Below are 14,237 nucleotides of genomic sequence, written 5' to 3' on the forward strand. Positions count from 1 at the left end.
TTTGTCATGAACTGAAACCTTAGCATTATGTGAAAATAATAAATATGAGCAATATTAATTTAAGTGAATATTTGGTCTCAAGCTCAGCAAATTTCAAACAATTGCTAAACTTTTTAACCACTGGTATGGGTATAATGAGTTTGGTTGTCATTTTTGTCTCACCTGCATAGCAGAGTGAGACTTTTGATGGCGGCGGCGTCAACATCAAATCTTAACCGAAGGTCAAGTTTTTTAAATGAAAGCATAAGTTAGAAAGTATATGGACCTAGTACATGAAACTAGGCCATGAGGGTAATCAAATATTACTGAACATCCTGCCTGAGTTTATACTCACATGACCAAGGTCAAAGGTCATTTATGGTCAAGGAACTTTGGCCAAGTTTTTTTTTTTGTTGAATTACCATCGTAATTCTGAAATTATATTGGTCTAGTTCATAGAATTTGGATGTAAGAGTAATCAAGTATCACTGAACATCCTGTGTAAGTTTCAGGTCACATGACCAAGGTCGTAGGTAATTAAGGTCATTGAACTTTGGCCATGTTGGAGGTAATTATAAAATTGCTGTCATAACTTTCAAAGTTATTAGGTCACATGATCAAGGTCAAATGTCATTTAGGGTCAATGAACGTTGTATTGTATCATTCTATGAATATCGTTTTTTTGTGAATAATTTTTTTATAGTAGTTTTCAAAGTCAGCACTGAATTAACTAATGCAGGTGAGACTGCAAGAGGCGCTCCACTTGTTTAATTTAAATTGTTTGTTTGTTCAAATTGCTGAGAGTTGATATAAAGCTACCTTTCCTAAACAGTGAAGGTATTTCAAAAAGACAATATGCTTTATGCTCTTATTGAACTTGTAGCCAGAAGCCCCAAGGTTGTTATGAAGCAGAGGAAGGTTTCATCCAGCAAGACCAATCTGAGGAGAGATATTGCTGTCTCCACCAAACTTACTCTGACATCTAGATATCCAAGTGGTAAATTATAATCCAGGGGCAGGAAGGGTGTGATAGAAACCTTATGCTATTATGTTATGAGTTTTAGATTGTAAAAGTGATCTTGGTATTTGTATGATATCACAAAATAAATTAAGAGTTCAACAAGCAAGGCTAGTCTCAAGAGGGTTGACATCAGTTTTAAAACCAAACTCTTACCATGAAACAGATATGAAAAAAGGACCCATTCCACCTTTAAGCCTTATTTTTTTTTATTTTTTTTTTTTTGGGGGGGGGTCAATTCATCTGAAAAGAACAATAAAAAACAAAGGTTTGAAAATGCATAGAAATACATTGGAATTTAAAAAAAATATATATATAAGAAAATAATCAATATTTTGGCAAGTTTTTTGTAGATATTTGTTGGAAATGTAAAGATTGATACCCTTACCAAAAATTTGCATTCTACCAGCAATTTAAAGTGAGTTAAAGGCAAAAGCTTACACAAAAAGCAGAGTTTAGGGCAAATTTCCTTCGCTTATTTGCATAATTATTAATTAAAAAATGTAAACAATTTTTAAAGATTTAAGTATACAGTCTTGTAGTTTACAACCGGCTCTAGGCACATGCATTTTTTTGCAGTGATTGTGCAATCAGTGGCAGAGATGTGAAGGGGCGGTCAAATTGACCTCCCCCCAGTATATCCTAGTCTAATAGCCCAGTTAAAATAGGGTTATAAAATACACATTGCACTCCTTGTCATATTTTTTATGCCTACACCTTGTGGCACTGGAGCATTGTGATCTTACAGAATGTAAAAAGGGCAAGCCATTGTGTGTCAACAACGGTCCAAATCCCCAATTCTTTGTTTGATCAGAATATTCTGGCACCTTTGCCTCCACCCACTGCAGTTGGATGCTCAGCTCAAGGCATTATGCTTTTTTACCTGTTGTACATTTGTTGTTATTTGCTTTTGCGATAGGAAAAAAAATTCTTGACAGATAAACTATAAGCTTTGCCTATGTATACATGAGTCAAGGGTGTCTGTTAAACATTTTGAATAAATTCTATCTGCAGAAATGTATCCAGCATTAGCTCCTACAAAGCATTTCATTGGTCCAATTGTCTCTTGACAATAGTGATTATCAATGAGTGAAACTTTGATTTTGTGACCAAGTTAAAACTTAGATTGTCTTTTCCCCTTTCTATCTTCAGGTCATATTTCTTCAAGTCAATTAATTGGACGGCTCATAGGCCAACCTCATCCCCAGGATTACAATGCTTCATTACTTACTCAGGGTTCTCTCATCAGTACTCTTCATGCAGCTGAGTCTAAGAGCTGCCCAATACTCAGGAACAGTGAGGACAGTTCAAGCATCCCAGCAGCTAAATTGTAAGCTAACTGCTTTCCAGCTTTTTATATTCAATTTATTATCATTACACAATGATACAATATTAGGAATGTGAATAGGGATGATAAATTCATACTTTATATGTATAACAAGGATTGTATGTTCAGTATCAAATGCTAATACATATCACTATTTATCCATTCATAACATGGCTGGAATTGAAAGCTTATTCAACCAGTGTTCAGTTATAAAAATGCTCTGACTGATTGGATAAAAACGTAAATAATAAATGTTATAATGCTGGGGAAAAATGGCTTGTCTCAAATAAGTTAAAGATAGCACTCTGGATTTCTATCAAATTGTAACAGAAAAAATGTTTTAGAGTATAGATATTTCATTAGCATGTTGTCAGTTGTATTATATTTCTTTTGACATTGCAGATTACAGACTGGAGAAGGAAACGGTACATCTTCAAAACCAAACAAGAATCATGAATCTGCTATAAGAGCATTATCTTCAATCTTGAACTTATCTTCCTCATCTACCAATAATTGTGCTAACAAACCTACCTCTTCCAAAATGGAAGATTCTGAACAAGAGCAGATTGAGATCTTCAATGTGAACCATTCCAATGCAATATTAGGGGTGCTTCCTCTTCTGGAGGACCAGCTTACAGAATACATAGACTTGATGCATTTAATGAGCGTTTGCTCCTCAAGTTTGACATCTACCTGTCCCAGCAGCAGTGGAGAGGGAGCTGGGCGATGCTTGAATAGTTCTTTTGATACTGTTGCTAAAGATGAACAGCTACAGTTTGAGATGAAAGAATCGCAAGCAGTAAATGCTTTACATACCTTGCACTGTTTAGTGAGCTACAGTCAAATTGCAGCTTCTCATGTCATCCACGGTAGTGGAGAAAGTGGTGATCTCTCAATAATGGAAATAGACCCCTCAGCACCTCTTATTGATGTGAGTTTTTGTCTCACCTGCGAAGCAGAGTGAGACTATAGGCGCCGCTTTTCCGACGGCGGCGGCGGCGTCAGCATCAAATCTTAACCTGAGGTTAAGTTTTTGAAATGACATCATAACTTAGAAAGTATATGGACCTAGTTCATGAAACTTGGCCATAAGGTTAATCAAGTATTACTGAACATCCTATTAGAGTTTCATGTCACATGACCAAGGTCAAAGGTCATTTAGGGTCAATGAACTTAGACCATGTTGGAGGAATCAACATCGAAATCTTAACCTGAGGTTAAGTTTTTGAAATGTCATCATAACTTAGAAAATATATAGACCTAGTTCATGAAACTTGGACATAAGGTTAATCAAGTATCACTGAACATCCTGCATGAGTTTTACGTCACATGACCAAGGTCAAAGGTCATTTAGGGTCAATGAACTTTGGCCGAATTGGGGATATCTGTTGAATTCCCATCATAACTTTGAAAGTTTATGGATCTGATTCATGAAACTTGGACATAATAGTAATCAAGCATCACTGAATATTTTGTGCAAATTTCAGGTCTCATGATTAAGGTCATTTAGGGTCAATGAACTTTGGCCGAATCGGGGGTATCTGTTGAATTACCATCATAACTTTGAAAGTTTATTAGTCTAGTTCAATAAACTTGGACATATGAGTAATCAAATATCACTGAACATCCTGTGCGCGTTTCAGGTCACATGACCAAGGTCAAAGGTCAATGAACTTTGGCCGAATTGGGTGTATCTGTTGAATTACCATCATAACTTTGAAAGTTTATGGATCTGATTCATGAAACTTGTACATAAGAGTAATCAAGTATCACTGAACATCCTGTGCGAGTTTCAGGTCACATGATCAAGGTCAAAGGTCATGTAAGGTCAATGAACTTTGGCTATGTTGGGGTTTTTTGTTGAATAACCATCATATCTCTGTAAGTTTATTGGTCTCGTTCATAAAAAGTGGACATAAGAGTAACCATGTATCACTGAACATCTTGTGTGAGTTAGAGTAGTATTCAAAGTCAGCACTGCTGCTATATTGAACCGCGTGATGCAGGTGAGACGGCCAGAGGCATTCCACTTGTTTATATTATGCACCAAAATTAAAATTATATGTGGACTGATACACTTAAAATTTGAAGGAAATCAATTCACTCTCAACATCTTGCTTAGGATGATCCCTTTGTAATTGTAAAATTTATTTTTTAAACTTTCTGCTGAGATTGTTTTTTTAGAACACCTTTTGCCCCTCTGGTTTTAATTCCATTATTTTTTTATGTAAAATACTTAAATTGGTTCTTTGTTTTATCATTTTGTATTTAAAGCTGCTGTCAATCTTTGAAATTTATGAATATTTCTTACATGGGAAAGTAGGTTCCTTTTCCATTGAAATTGAAAAACTCAATTTTTCTCTTATAGCCCACACAAGCCCCTGGGCGATCAATATCCCAGCAACAGATGTCCTGTCCTGCTAACATACCATCTGCATCGTATAACCTTCCAAGATGTCAGATCTTGATGAGACTGATAAAGATTATTAGCATACAGCCTTCAGAAGGACAGGGACCTTTGGTGCTAGATACTGCTATCAGAATACTCTCAGAACTTACTAGAAGATTGCCTACAGAAGATGCTTTCAGGTATAATGTCTTGATAATGATGTAGCGGAATACTATTTGCTCATGGGAGGGAGGGCAGGCTGGGTGGGGCAGAGGGCAGGGAAACAGTACTTTGTATTTAGTGAATAAGGGCATGAAATTGTTTATTTAAGGTATGAAAATGTGTGATGTACCTATCTCACTCTTAACCCTTATAAGACGGGGGGGGGGGGGGGGCTGTATCAGCCTCCCTTAACATATTCTCGATAAAAGGTTTTTTACCACGTCAGTCACTGACTTTTTATACGCCCGTCTAGATGGGACGTATTATGGTATCACGTTCGGTGTCTGTCCATCCGTTAACTTTTTCTTGTAAATGCGATAACTTCAGATAAACTTAAACTAATCTGATATAATTTTGTATACATGATACTAGCATGGACCCCAGGAACCCAACCGGGCCAAAAAAAATTTGGCGGCCAGATTCTCTATTTTGGTTGCTCTGGGCCACCAGGCCACAGCTAATGTCGAGTTTGCTTATTTCTGTATATGTGTGTTTTTTCTGCAGGTTATCTGAACTATTGCAATCAGATTTCCTCCATCCACTGTTAACGTGTGACTATCCTAACACTCTCTGTGCTGTGCTTACAATACTCTCATCACTTGCCTCCAAATCTTGGAACCTTGCCCAGAAACTGTGTACACATTCAGGTATGCCATTTTCTAATCGTTCTTGAAATGTAAAAAAAAAATTTTGTAACTAGTGAATGAAATAAATTTAGTAATGATGATGTGTTGGTAATTTGCCAATTTTATTTAATTGATTTTGGATTAAAACATGATTCTCTTTCCACTTTGTTTCTCAGACACTTGTTTCCTGCTTCAAGTATATCAGTGTGCTAGTTGTGGACTGAACAAATGTAATACTGTAGACAGGATTCAAATAGTTGGCAAGGTACAGTTATATATAAATCTTAAATATATTCTCAAGGCAATAAAGTTAGTAGATGGTACCACTCCAGTCATACAGCATGAACTTACTTACAATTTTCCCCATTAATGTGCTGTTGTATCTTACTTTTTATACGCCAGTCCCAGATGGGACGTATTATGGTATCACGCTTGGTGTCCGTCCGTCTGTCCGTCCGTTAACTTTTCCTTGTAAACGTGATAACTTCAGTTTTACTTAACCTAGACTCATATAATTTGGTGTGTATGATACTAGCATGGATCCAAGGAAACCTATGGATTATGAGGTCAAAAGGTAAAGGTCATAGTGACATATTTTCATCTTACCCTTCTGTAGTCCTTGTAAACACGATAACTTAAGTTAAACTTAACCCAGGCTCATGTAATTTGGTGTGTATGATATTAGCATGAATCCCAGGAGGCCTTTTGATTTTGGGGTCAAGGTCAGAGTGACATGTTTTCATCTTACCATTCTGCAGTCCTTGTAAACACAATAACTTCAGTTTAAATTAACCTCGGCTCATATAATTTGGTGTGTATGATACAAGCATAAATCCCAGAATTCTTTTGATTTTGAGGTCACAAGATCAAAGGTGAAGTCGCTACCTTCCACTTTTCTTGCTTGACCAATAACTCCTTTTTCTGCGTTACAGATGGGCGTATTATATGCTCGCCTTCGCGACTCTCTTTTGTTCTTTGTAGAGCACCCGTCCACTTACAACTTTGTTCAGTTATTTTTATCGTACATGGTCATGCATTTATCAGTGAATTCAAATTTCTGCTTACACTCCATGATCTCCTATTTACGTTCCTATCTCCATACTGTTTGAGAGATCAGCGTCATACGTGCCTCGCTTCTTAGCTGGTCTCTCTTTTCATTTCTTTGCCTTTTTTTATGCCCCCGCAGACGAAGTCCAGAGGGGGCATTAAACGTTGCCCCTGTCCGTCTGTCCACCCCGTTGGTTTCCGCGCAACAACTCTAAAAATATTTGATGGATTTTAAATATTTTGGGTGTATAGGTAGATGACACCAAAATACAGGATAAGTTCGAATTCGGAGTCCGCAGGTGAAAGGTCACAGCTCATTAAATCTGCGAGTTGGTTCAAAGTTCTAAATTTGTTAATTATATATATATATACATGTATGCATTTTGGTTTCTGCACGATATCTAATTCAATCATATTGAATGAACTGATCTGATCGCGTTAAGCGGGGGCATCTGTGTCCTTTGGACACGTCAAATTTCTAGTTAAAGCATACATACATGTACAATATTCATGCTCTTTAAAAAGGTTTGATTTATCTATGGTGTTTGTTTATTACCTATTTTCAAGTGTAAGCTCTTTTTTATGATTGATTCGTATTGATTTTGTATTTATGTTTTTCTCATTTGTATTGTGAAAAAATGGATATAGAAATGAAATAAATCAATGAACTGAATTAAATTGAATCAATACTTTTAATCAAGCCCTAGCAAGTCTATTAGTCTTTTGAATTCATTTTCAGCACTGGATTTAGATGTTGAATATCATAAAACAGAATGACAAAACGCCACCTTATGCTTCTGTTTTTAATTTCTTGCCTATTTTAATCTGTTGAAGTATTGTGTGCCAAAATTTACATGCAATATTCAAAATGAACTTTGATGTGTATCTTACCTTATTTATTTTAAACACAAAAATTTACAGCATGCAGAAATGACTTGAAAGCAGATAATATTCTTGTGTATCAGTCTGTTTCTGTTTCAACTTATTTCAAAGACCAAATGGCCACATTAGAATTAGCATTTTAATCTTAGAATCAAAATAGATATCACTTTTGTCATTTAAATGAACAGTTGTAAGGTCAGAATAGGCACTAATCTTCACAACCATAATCCACTAGATAAGACTTGCAGATGTCTGCCTTTATATCATCCCATACTATGTAAATTGTTATTTGTATTTGTTTCTCCCATTCATTTAGATCATTGATCTTCTGACATGTATAACATCTGTGCATGAGGATGGAGCAGCTTTTTTACTTGATACTGATTGTCAGTGTAGTGAAGAGGTAACATTTTCTAGATTTTCATCCCTGGCCCCATTGAATAAATATTGCTTCTATGATAAATTTGCCATCAATTGTCTCGCCTGCATAGCAGAGTGAGACTATATGCACCGCTTTTCAGATGGCGGCGTCGGCTTTAACATCAAATCTTAACCTAAGGTTAAGTTTTTGAAATGTCATCAAAACCTAGAATATGCACCTAGTTTATGAAACTTGAACGTTAGGGTTATCAAGTGTTAGTGAACATCCTGCCTGAGTGTGAGGTCACATGACCAAGGTCATTGGTCATTCAGGGTCAGTGAACTTAGACCCTGTTGGGGGAAATGAACATCAAAATCTCAACCAAATGTTAAGTTTTTGAAATATCATCATAACTTAGAAAGTATATGGACCTAGTTCATAAAACTTGGACATATTTGTTGATTTCTATCATAACTTTGAAAGTTTATAGATCTGGTTCTTGAAACTGGGACATACGTGTAAACAAGTATCACTGCACATCTTTTGTGAGTTTCAGGTCACATGACCAAGGTCATTGAACTTTGGCCTTGTTAGGGGTATTTGTAGAATTGCCTTCATAACTTTGAAAGTCTATGAATCTAGTTCATGAAATGTGGATATAAGTGCAGTCAAGCATCACTGATACTCATGCACAAGTCTTCGGTCACATGATCATGGTCAAATGTCATTTAGGGTTGATAAACATAGTATTTTATTTTCATATGGATTATGTTTTTTTGTTGAATAATTATTCCGTAGTCTTTTTCATGCATGCCTCAACCAAACAATCTCAATTTTTTTTTTACAGAAACTGGTTAATGGGTGTAGAAAACCACCGGTGAAATTATGTCAAAAGTATCTCAAAATCATTTCGCTCAAAAAATACAATATTTCAATTAAGGGGAGACTTCCTTTTGTGTTGAGTATTGTTGGTTTGTTTAATGGTGTAGTGGGGTGCCCAGGCCCTCAGTTATTTAAGATTGATGCAAAAGTTTTGATTTCTGCACCAAATTGTAGGTAAGGGTCTGTAGAAAAATCAGTTATCATCGATCATCTGGTACAAAGTGCAATCACATGGTCAGGGGCAAAGGTTATTTGAGGTCAGCAAGCATGTTTTATTATTATTACCATGACAATTTTTTTATCATTATTATTTTTACAAGAAAGAAAAAAGTCCTTTTATGTTGATTTGCATTATGTTTTTGTTTGGCAGGTTGTCTCTTCTATGGTAATCATGTTATCAAGAGAGTTCAGATATATTGACCCAGACTGTGATCTTCAAAGTCATAGGTAGGTCTCTCTCTCCCTCTTATTACCACACAGGATGGTTACATCAATAGACCCAAGGTCCAACAAAAATCCCTCTCAGTTAAGATAATATCTTTTGATAATGTGTGTTTGCATTTCTTGACATGGTTTAGGTCTTGGTATGCTGGAAAGTATTGTAAATCAATTCTGCATAATATGCCCAATGATATGATTATATCATCACAGATAGATACAATTAAGTATTTTTCACAATTCTTATTTCATTCTGGTGGTAAGATTGTAAAATAGTCCAATAGTTTCTGTTTCTGCCTTCTTTTTCTTCCAAACTGCCTTGATAAACTCCTGAAATGATAAGCATTTGAGTTGAAACCTGAATCCTAATATCCTGTGAAAAGTATTGATTTGTATCAATCACTGTTTATTTAAGTACATGGTCCACATTTTAAGTACATGATATTTTTCATTGCCAGGTTTTTTTGGCTGCTTGTCAACAATGTAGCATCATAAATGTGACATCAGTCTTGGGCAGTTTGCTCTTTGCCTCCGGAATGTGGGATGCCAAACAAAGGATGATGATGATGATGGTGGTGGTGGTGGTGGTGGTGATGATGATGATGATGATGATAAAGATTTGTATAGCGCACATATCTGTCGACACTCAAGGCGCACAATTAACTACTTATACAATACAGAAAATGAAATTGATAATACTAAATTGACGAGAAATAAATACACAATCAGTTTAAGTTGGTATTCGAAATAACAAGTAGGCCTAATTCCACAACAATTAAGGGAATGCTTCCTTTATGAGGTTAGTCTTCAATTTGTTGTGGAATATCTCTCTCGACTGGCAAGACTTAATGTCCGATGGGAGTGAATTCCACGATCAGGGACCAGCAACAGAAAAAAAAGATCTGTTACCCCATGACCTCTTCACGCTAACTTGTTGGAACTGGTTAATATTCCCTGAACGAAGACTGGGCTACATGATCTCTTCACCTCTAGAAGATCTTATAGGTAAACTGGTGTCTGGTTGGTTTTAAGTTGAAAGACCAAGGAAAGAACTTTGTAGTCTTTGCCTTTTAGGCATCCAGTGTAATTCCTTGAGAATTGGAGTTATATGATCCTACAGCTCTGAATGATAATGATGATATGAGTATTTTTGTACTTTTTTTGAGAACAGTTTTCTGGTTATCATTGCAGAATGTTGATAATCCGAAAGGGACTCCTTCCACTCCACTCTCTGTACATGGATAGTAATTTCACTGACCATCGACTGGAAGCAGAACAACAGTACAATCATCTCATTACAGAAATGAACAGACTGTTATCAACCCTTGCAGCGATACATAGGCATGAAGGTAAGAAACATTCACTTTTGCTGGGAGAACATGTGGGGTTACATGTACATATCAAATGACCACTGTACATTCTGAGTGAAATAACAATAACAAAAAAATTCCTATGCACATAAACCTAGAGGAATGAAGACTGAAGCGAATAAGTGTTCCAATATTTGCCCTATCGAGAATTGCTAATGTCTTGATTTCTCTAAAGGTGTGTAGGGTTGTGAGTTTAATAGGTATATTTGGTTTGGAATAACGTGGGGATGAGGATTATATGTAATTCTCATTCCATTTCAGGTTGGGTCTCTGTAAGGATTAGTATATTTTTCCATTGACTTTTACTTGGTAAATGTCTTGGGTTTCTTTGTGTGTATATCACTCTTTTGTGAGTATATATATATCATGATGACCCTCAAATTGCTTGTATTTAAAATGAATTCATTGGAGATTATGAATGTGTATATTGAATTAAGTATATTGTCTATGTGTGATATTAACAAGCATAAATTTACCCCCCCCCCATTCTCTTTCCTTTTTCGCTCTTATTAGTTGGGTTCCTCCAAGACTTTGAAGGGTCAGATGAAGATGATTTGGATCAAGATAGTCAAGAGCAGCAAATGGATGTTAATTAATTAAAAACTATACAGAGTAGTTTCATGTTATTGTCGGATCAAATCATTTGATGGATAATATTCAAAGACTGCATTTGTAACATTAACTTGAAAGCTATTAAGTTGAACAAATTTGCAATTGAAAAACAACTTCATTGGAACTAAATCAGAAACAAAATATGTTGCTGATCAAGAGAAAGAATGGTTCATGGTATTTAGGTAATAAAATGAAAGTGAAGATTCTCTTTAGCCCATGTCTGTGGAGTTGAATGTAGGTATGTAAAAAAAACCCCTGTAGATCTGACTATTCAACCTAAACTATAGATCTAGAGCAGTGTACTTTTGCATTGTGCTGTGGAAGACATTGATGGGGAAAAAAGTTTGATTAAAAGAATAAAAATGTTATTGGAAAGTTACTTTTGGAGGTACCAAGTACACATTTGCTCTTCCAAAGGATGGCATTTCTCTGTCATACTTAACAATCATTCAGATTAAAATGGAATGGTTCAGATTTGATGTTATAATTGTCACAAAAGCAGAACATCCTTTTGTGGGAGTTTTTTTCTTTCCAAATGCCAACCAGTACGATTTTATTGTTTTTAAGTACTAAAAAACAAGTGAATTACACTGTAGTAAAATTGATTAGACACTCAAGATCTTGTAGTGCTTTAATATAATATAAGCCCTACAGTCAATGATCTACAATTGAATTGTACTAGGTTGGTAATAGGACTGGGGTTTTCATAATCATGTATGTAAATTGTGTACAGTAGACAAAGGAAGATGGAAGACCTTTTTTAAAGATCCATTGTGTAGGTGATGTAGGCAATTTCTATTCAAGTTATACCCACTGTAAGATTTGAAGTATCACATTCATTGCACCATTTAATTTTTTCCCCTCAAATTGCTTTTGCCATTTCTTTCAAATATGTATTATGTATGAAGCAGCAAACTAATCATTGCAGCAAGTTATTAGCATATTACAACTGTATCATATTAATCTCCTAGTACACTGTAAAGCACCTATTCACTTGACATCATTCTGTCTTTGTTTAAAAAAAAGTACTAAGAGGGTAAGAGCATACCTTGACTGTTGATGAGATAGCATGTGTTATTACTGTTCAGAAAAAATGTTTCTTTCTTTTTGTTTGTTTATCCAGCACAAGTATTCATTCATTAGTCTTTGATTTGTAATGATTTTGTATTTTGCATGAGTCATGCTATGGGATCAAATCCCTGCACCAAACTAATCCTTAACCCTAAAAAGACTGGGGGGGGGGGCTGATTCAGCCCCCCCCTCGACATTTTTCGCGATAAATCTGCCGCGCAAAATTTTTTGACCGCGTCGCTCGCTGACTTTTTACTTTCAAGTCTCGCGCAACTTTTGAGATCAAAATTGTGACCCCCGGGTACGCGGTTCCAAAATTACGCAACATTTCGTAAGTGCATGCAGACCCAAAATTACTCAAAAACGTGAATTTGTGTACAAATCCAATGCAAATAGTGTTCTTAGTCAAAATTCATAAATGTATCATTATTTTTCCTTTTACTGCTTAAAATCAATTAATTTTATCTTTTTTATGGTAGAAATAAAGTCCCCGACAATTTCCATTGAAAAAACAATAAAAAACAAAAAAGTCGAAAAACAAAGAAATACATAAGAAATTTAGAAAACAATAGAATACATAAGAAAATAAATGTGATTTTGAAATTTTTTAAAAATCAATTTGATCAGATGCCTATCTAGAGTATGTGAAACAAAAATGAGCATTTCAGGGGCATTATTTTATTAATTAGAGCAAACTTATGATTTTACGCATAAATTAGCATAATTAATGAGACATGAGATTCTTTGCAGAATTTGATGTTATAGTTTTGTAAATAATGCCATGGGTAACGCATGTGTCAATTTTTCGTCGCGATCGCGCGATCGACGGCCGAGATCATAGCCCCCCCCCAGTCTTCTTAGGCATCGAAATAGCCCAGTCTATTTAGGGTTAAGTCACCTTTCATACTAGTCATTAATGGCTGAACTCTAACTGAACCTTACCCATAACCAACCCTCTTATAAATAGCGCAGTGAACCATGTTTATGTAAATGGTAGGGCTGGTATTCAATTCAATACTTGGATTAGGCAAGAGTTTTATTTTGTGTTTAATTTGAATAAGAAATCTTGCATGTATTTGAATAATTACTGTTACTTATAAAATGTAACCCAAATTCTTACAAGCTTTGTGATGCTATAATGGGTTGCAGCTTATGGTTGCACCAAAGGAGCTACTTGATAATTTCGGGACAGCCCAACTCGGGATGATTGGGCACAAAAATATTTACCTGGCAATAAAATATCTGGGGACCGTTTCATCAACATTTTAGTCTGACAAGTTGTCAGATCTGACATCTTTCCTTGATTCTGATTGGCTGAGAGGCACTGTTACTATGGTAACTGTCAGATAAAACGTCCAACAAGTCCTTTCATGAAACTCCCCTGATTTATAATTCTCTTCCATGAGTGCCTAGTACCAAATTCTTGAATATGATATTGAAAAAAATCAAAGTATTGAATTGATTACTAGCTCAGTTCTAGAAAATGTTGGAAAAAAATGTTACGTGGGCCAGCCTATATCCATTTACTTGTTTTAGTATGTGCAGTGCTATTGTCTATTTCATTTTTATCAGTGAGTTCCATTTTTGTTTGATATTGCCTGTATTAGACACCAGTGTTTGTTTTGAGTTGATGTTTAACTTTTCCAATTATGTTGCAATCTGACAAATCTTGAAGGAAATTGAGTTGAGCAAAAAATAATCTCTTTGGATGCATTTCATGAGAGGACTTTTCAGATGTTTCACCTGAAAATATTTGTTTTATCTGACTGATACCTATCCTTCTCATCCAGAAAGTTATCAGATCCAACAGATTGTCAGATTACAGATGTTGTTGAAATGCTACCCTTATATTCACAATCTTAAAACATTGAATTAGAAAAATACATATTGTCACTGGAGTGTTAAGCCTTGTTTCTTAAAATATGAACACTTTGAGGACAGCTCAAAACAGGGTTAGTGGCAATCTTCTTTTGCCCTATGAGATTTATCCACAGGAATTAGATTGTTTTTATA

At 35.4% G+C, this 14,237-nt stretch overlaps 1 protein-coding gene across 4 annotated transcripts in view; it reads left to right on the top strand.

Moving 5' to 3' along the window:
* LOC121410283 (ATR-interacting protein-like) overlaps positions 1–12,367 on the top strand; it is a 31,831-nt gene extending 19,464 nt beyond the window's left edge. For 3 of the 4 annotated variants that reach the window (XM_041602267.1, XM_041602266.1, XM_041602268.1), the window contains exons 5-14: positions 863–976; positions 2,150–2,327; positions 2,727–3,255; positions 4,693–4,913; positions 5,440–5,582; positions 5,738–5,826; positions 7,807–7,893; positions 9,104–9,180; positions 10,363–10,520; positions 11,055–12,367. In XM_041602267.1, coding sequence (XP_041458201.1) covers positions 863–976; positions 2,150–2,327; positions 2,727–3,255; positions 4,693–4,913; positions 5,440–5,582; positions 5,738–5,826; positions 7,807–7,893; positions 9,104–9,180; positions 10,363–10,520; positions 11,055–11,137 — 1,679 coding nt within the window. In that variant the 3' untranslated portion in view covers positions 11,138–12,367. The remainder of the gene's footprint in view (positions 1–862; positions 977–2,149; positions 2,328–2,726; positions 3,256–4,692; positions 4,914–5,439; positions 5,583–5,737; positions 5,827–7,806; positions 7,894–9,103; positions 9,181–10,362; positions 10,521–11,054) is intronic. The other variant, XM_041602270.1, reaches the window with a different exon arrangement.
* Positions 12,368–14,237: the final 1,870 nt, after the last annotated feature.

Source organism: Lytechinus variegatus, chromosome 3 (assembly GCF_018143015.1).
Source record: "Lytechinus variegatus isolate NC3 chromosome 3, Lvar_3.0, whole genome shotgun sequence".
Taxonomy (NCBI): Eukaryota; Metazoa; Echinodermata; class Echinoidea; order Temnopleuroida; family Toxopneustidae; genus Lytechinus; species Lytechinus variegatus.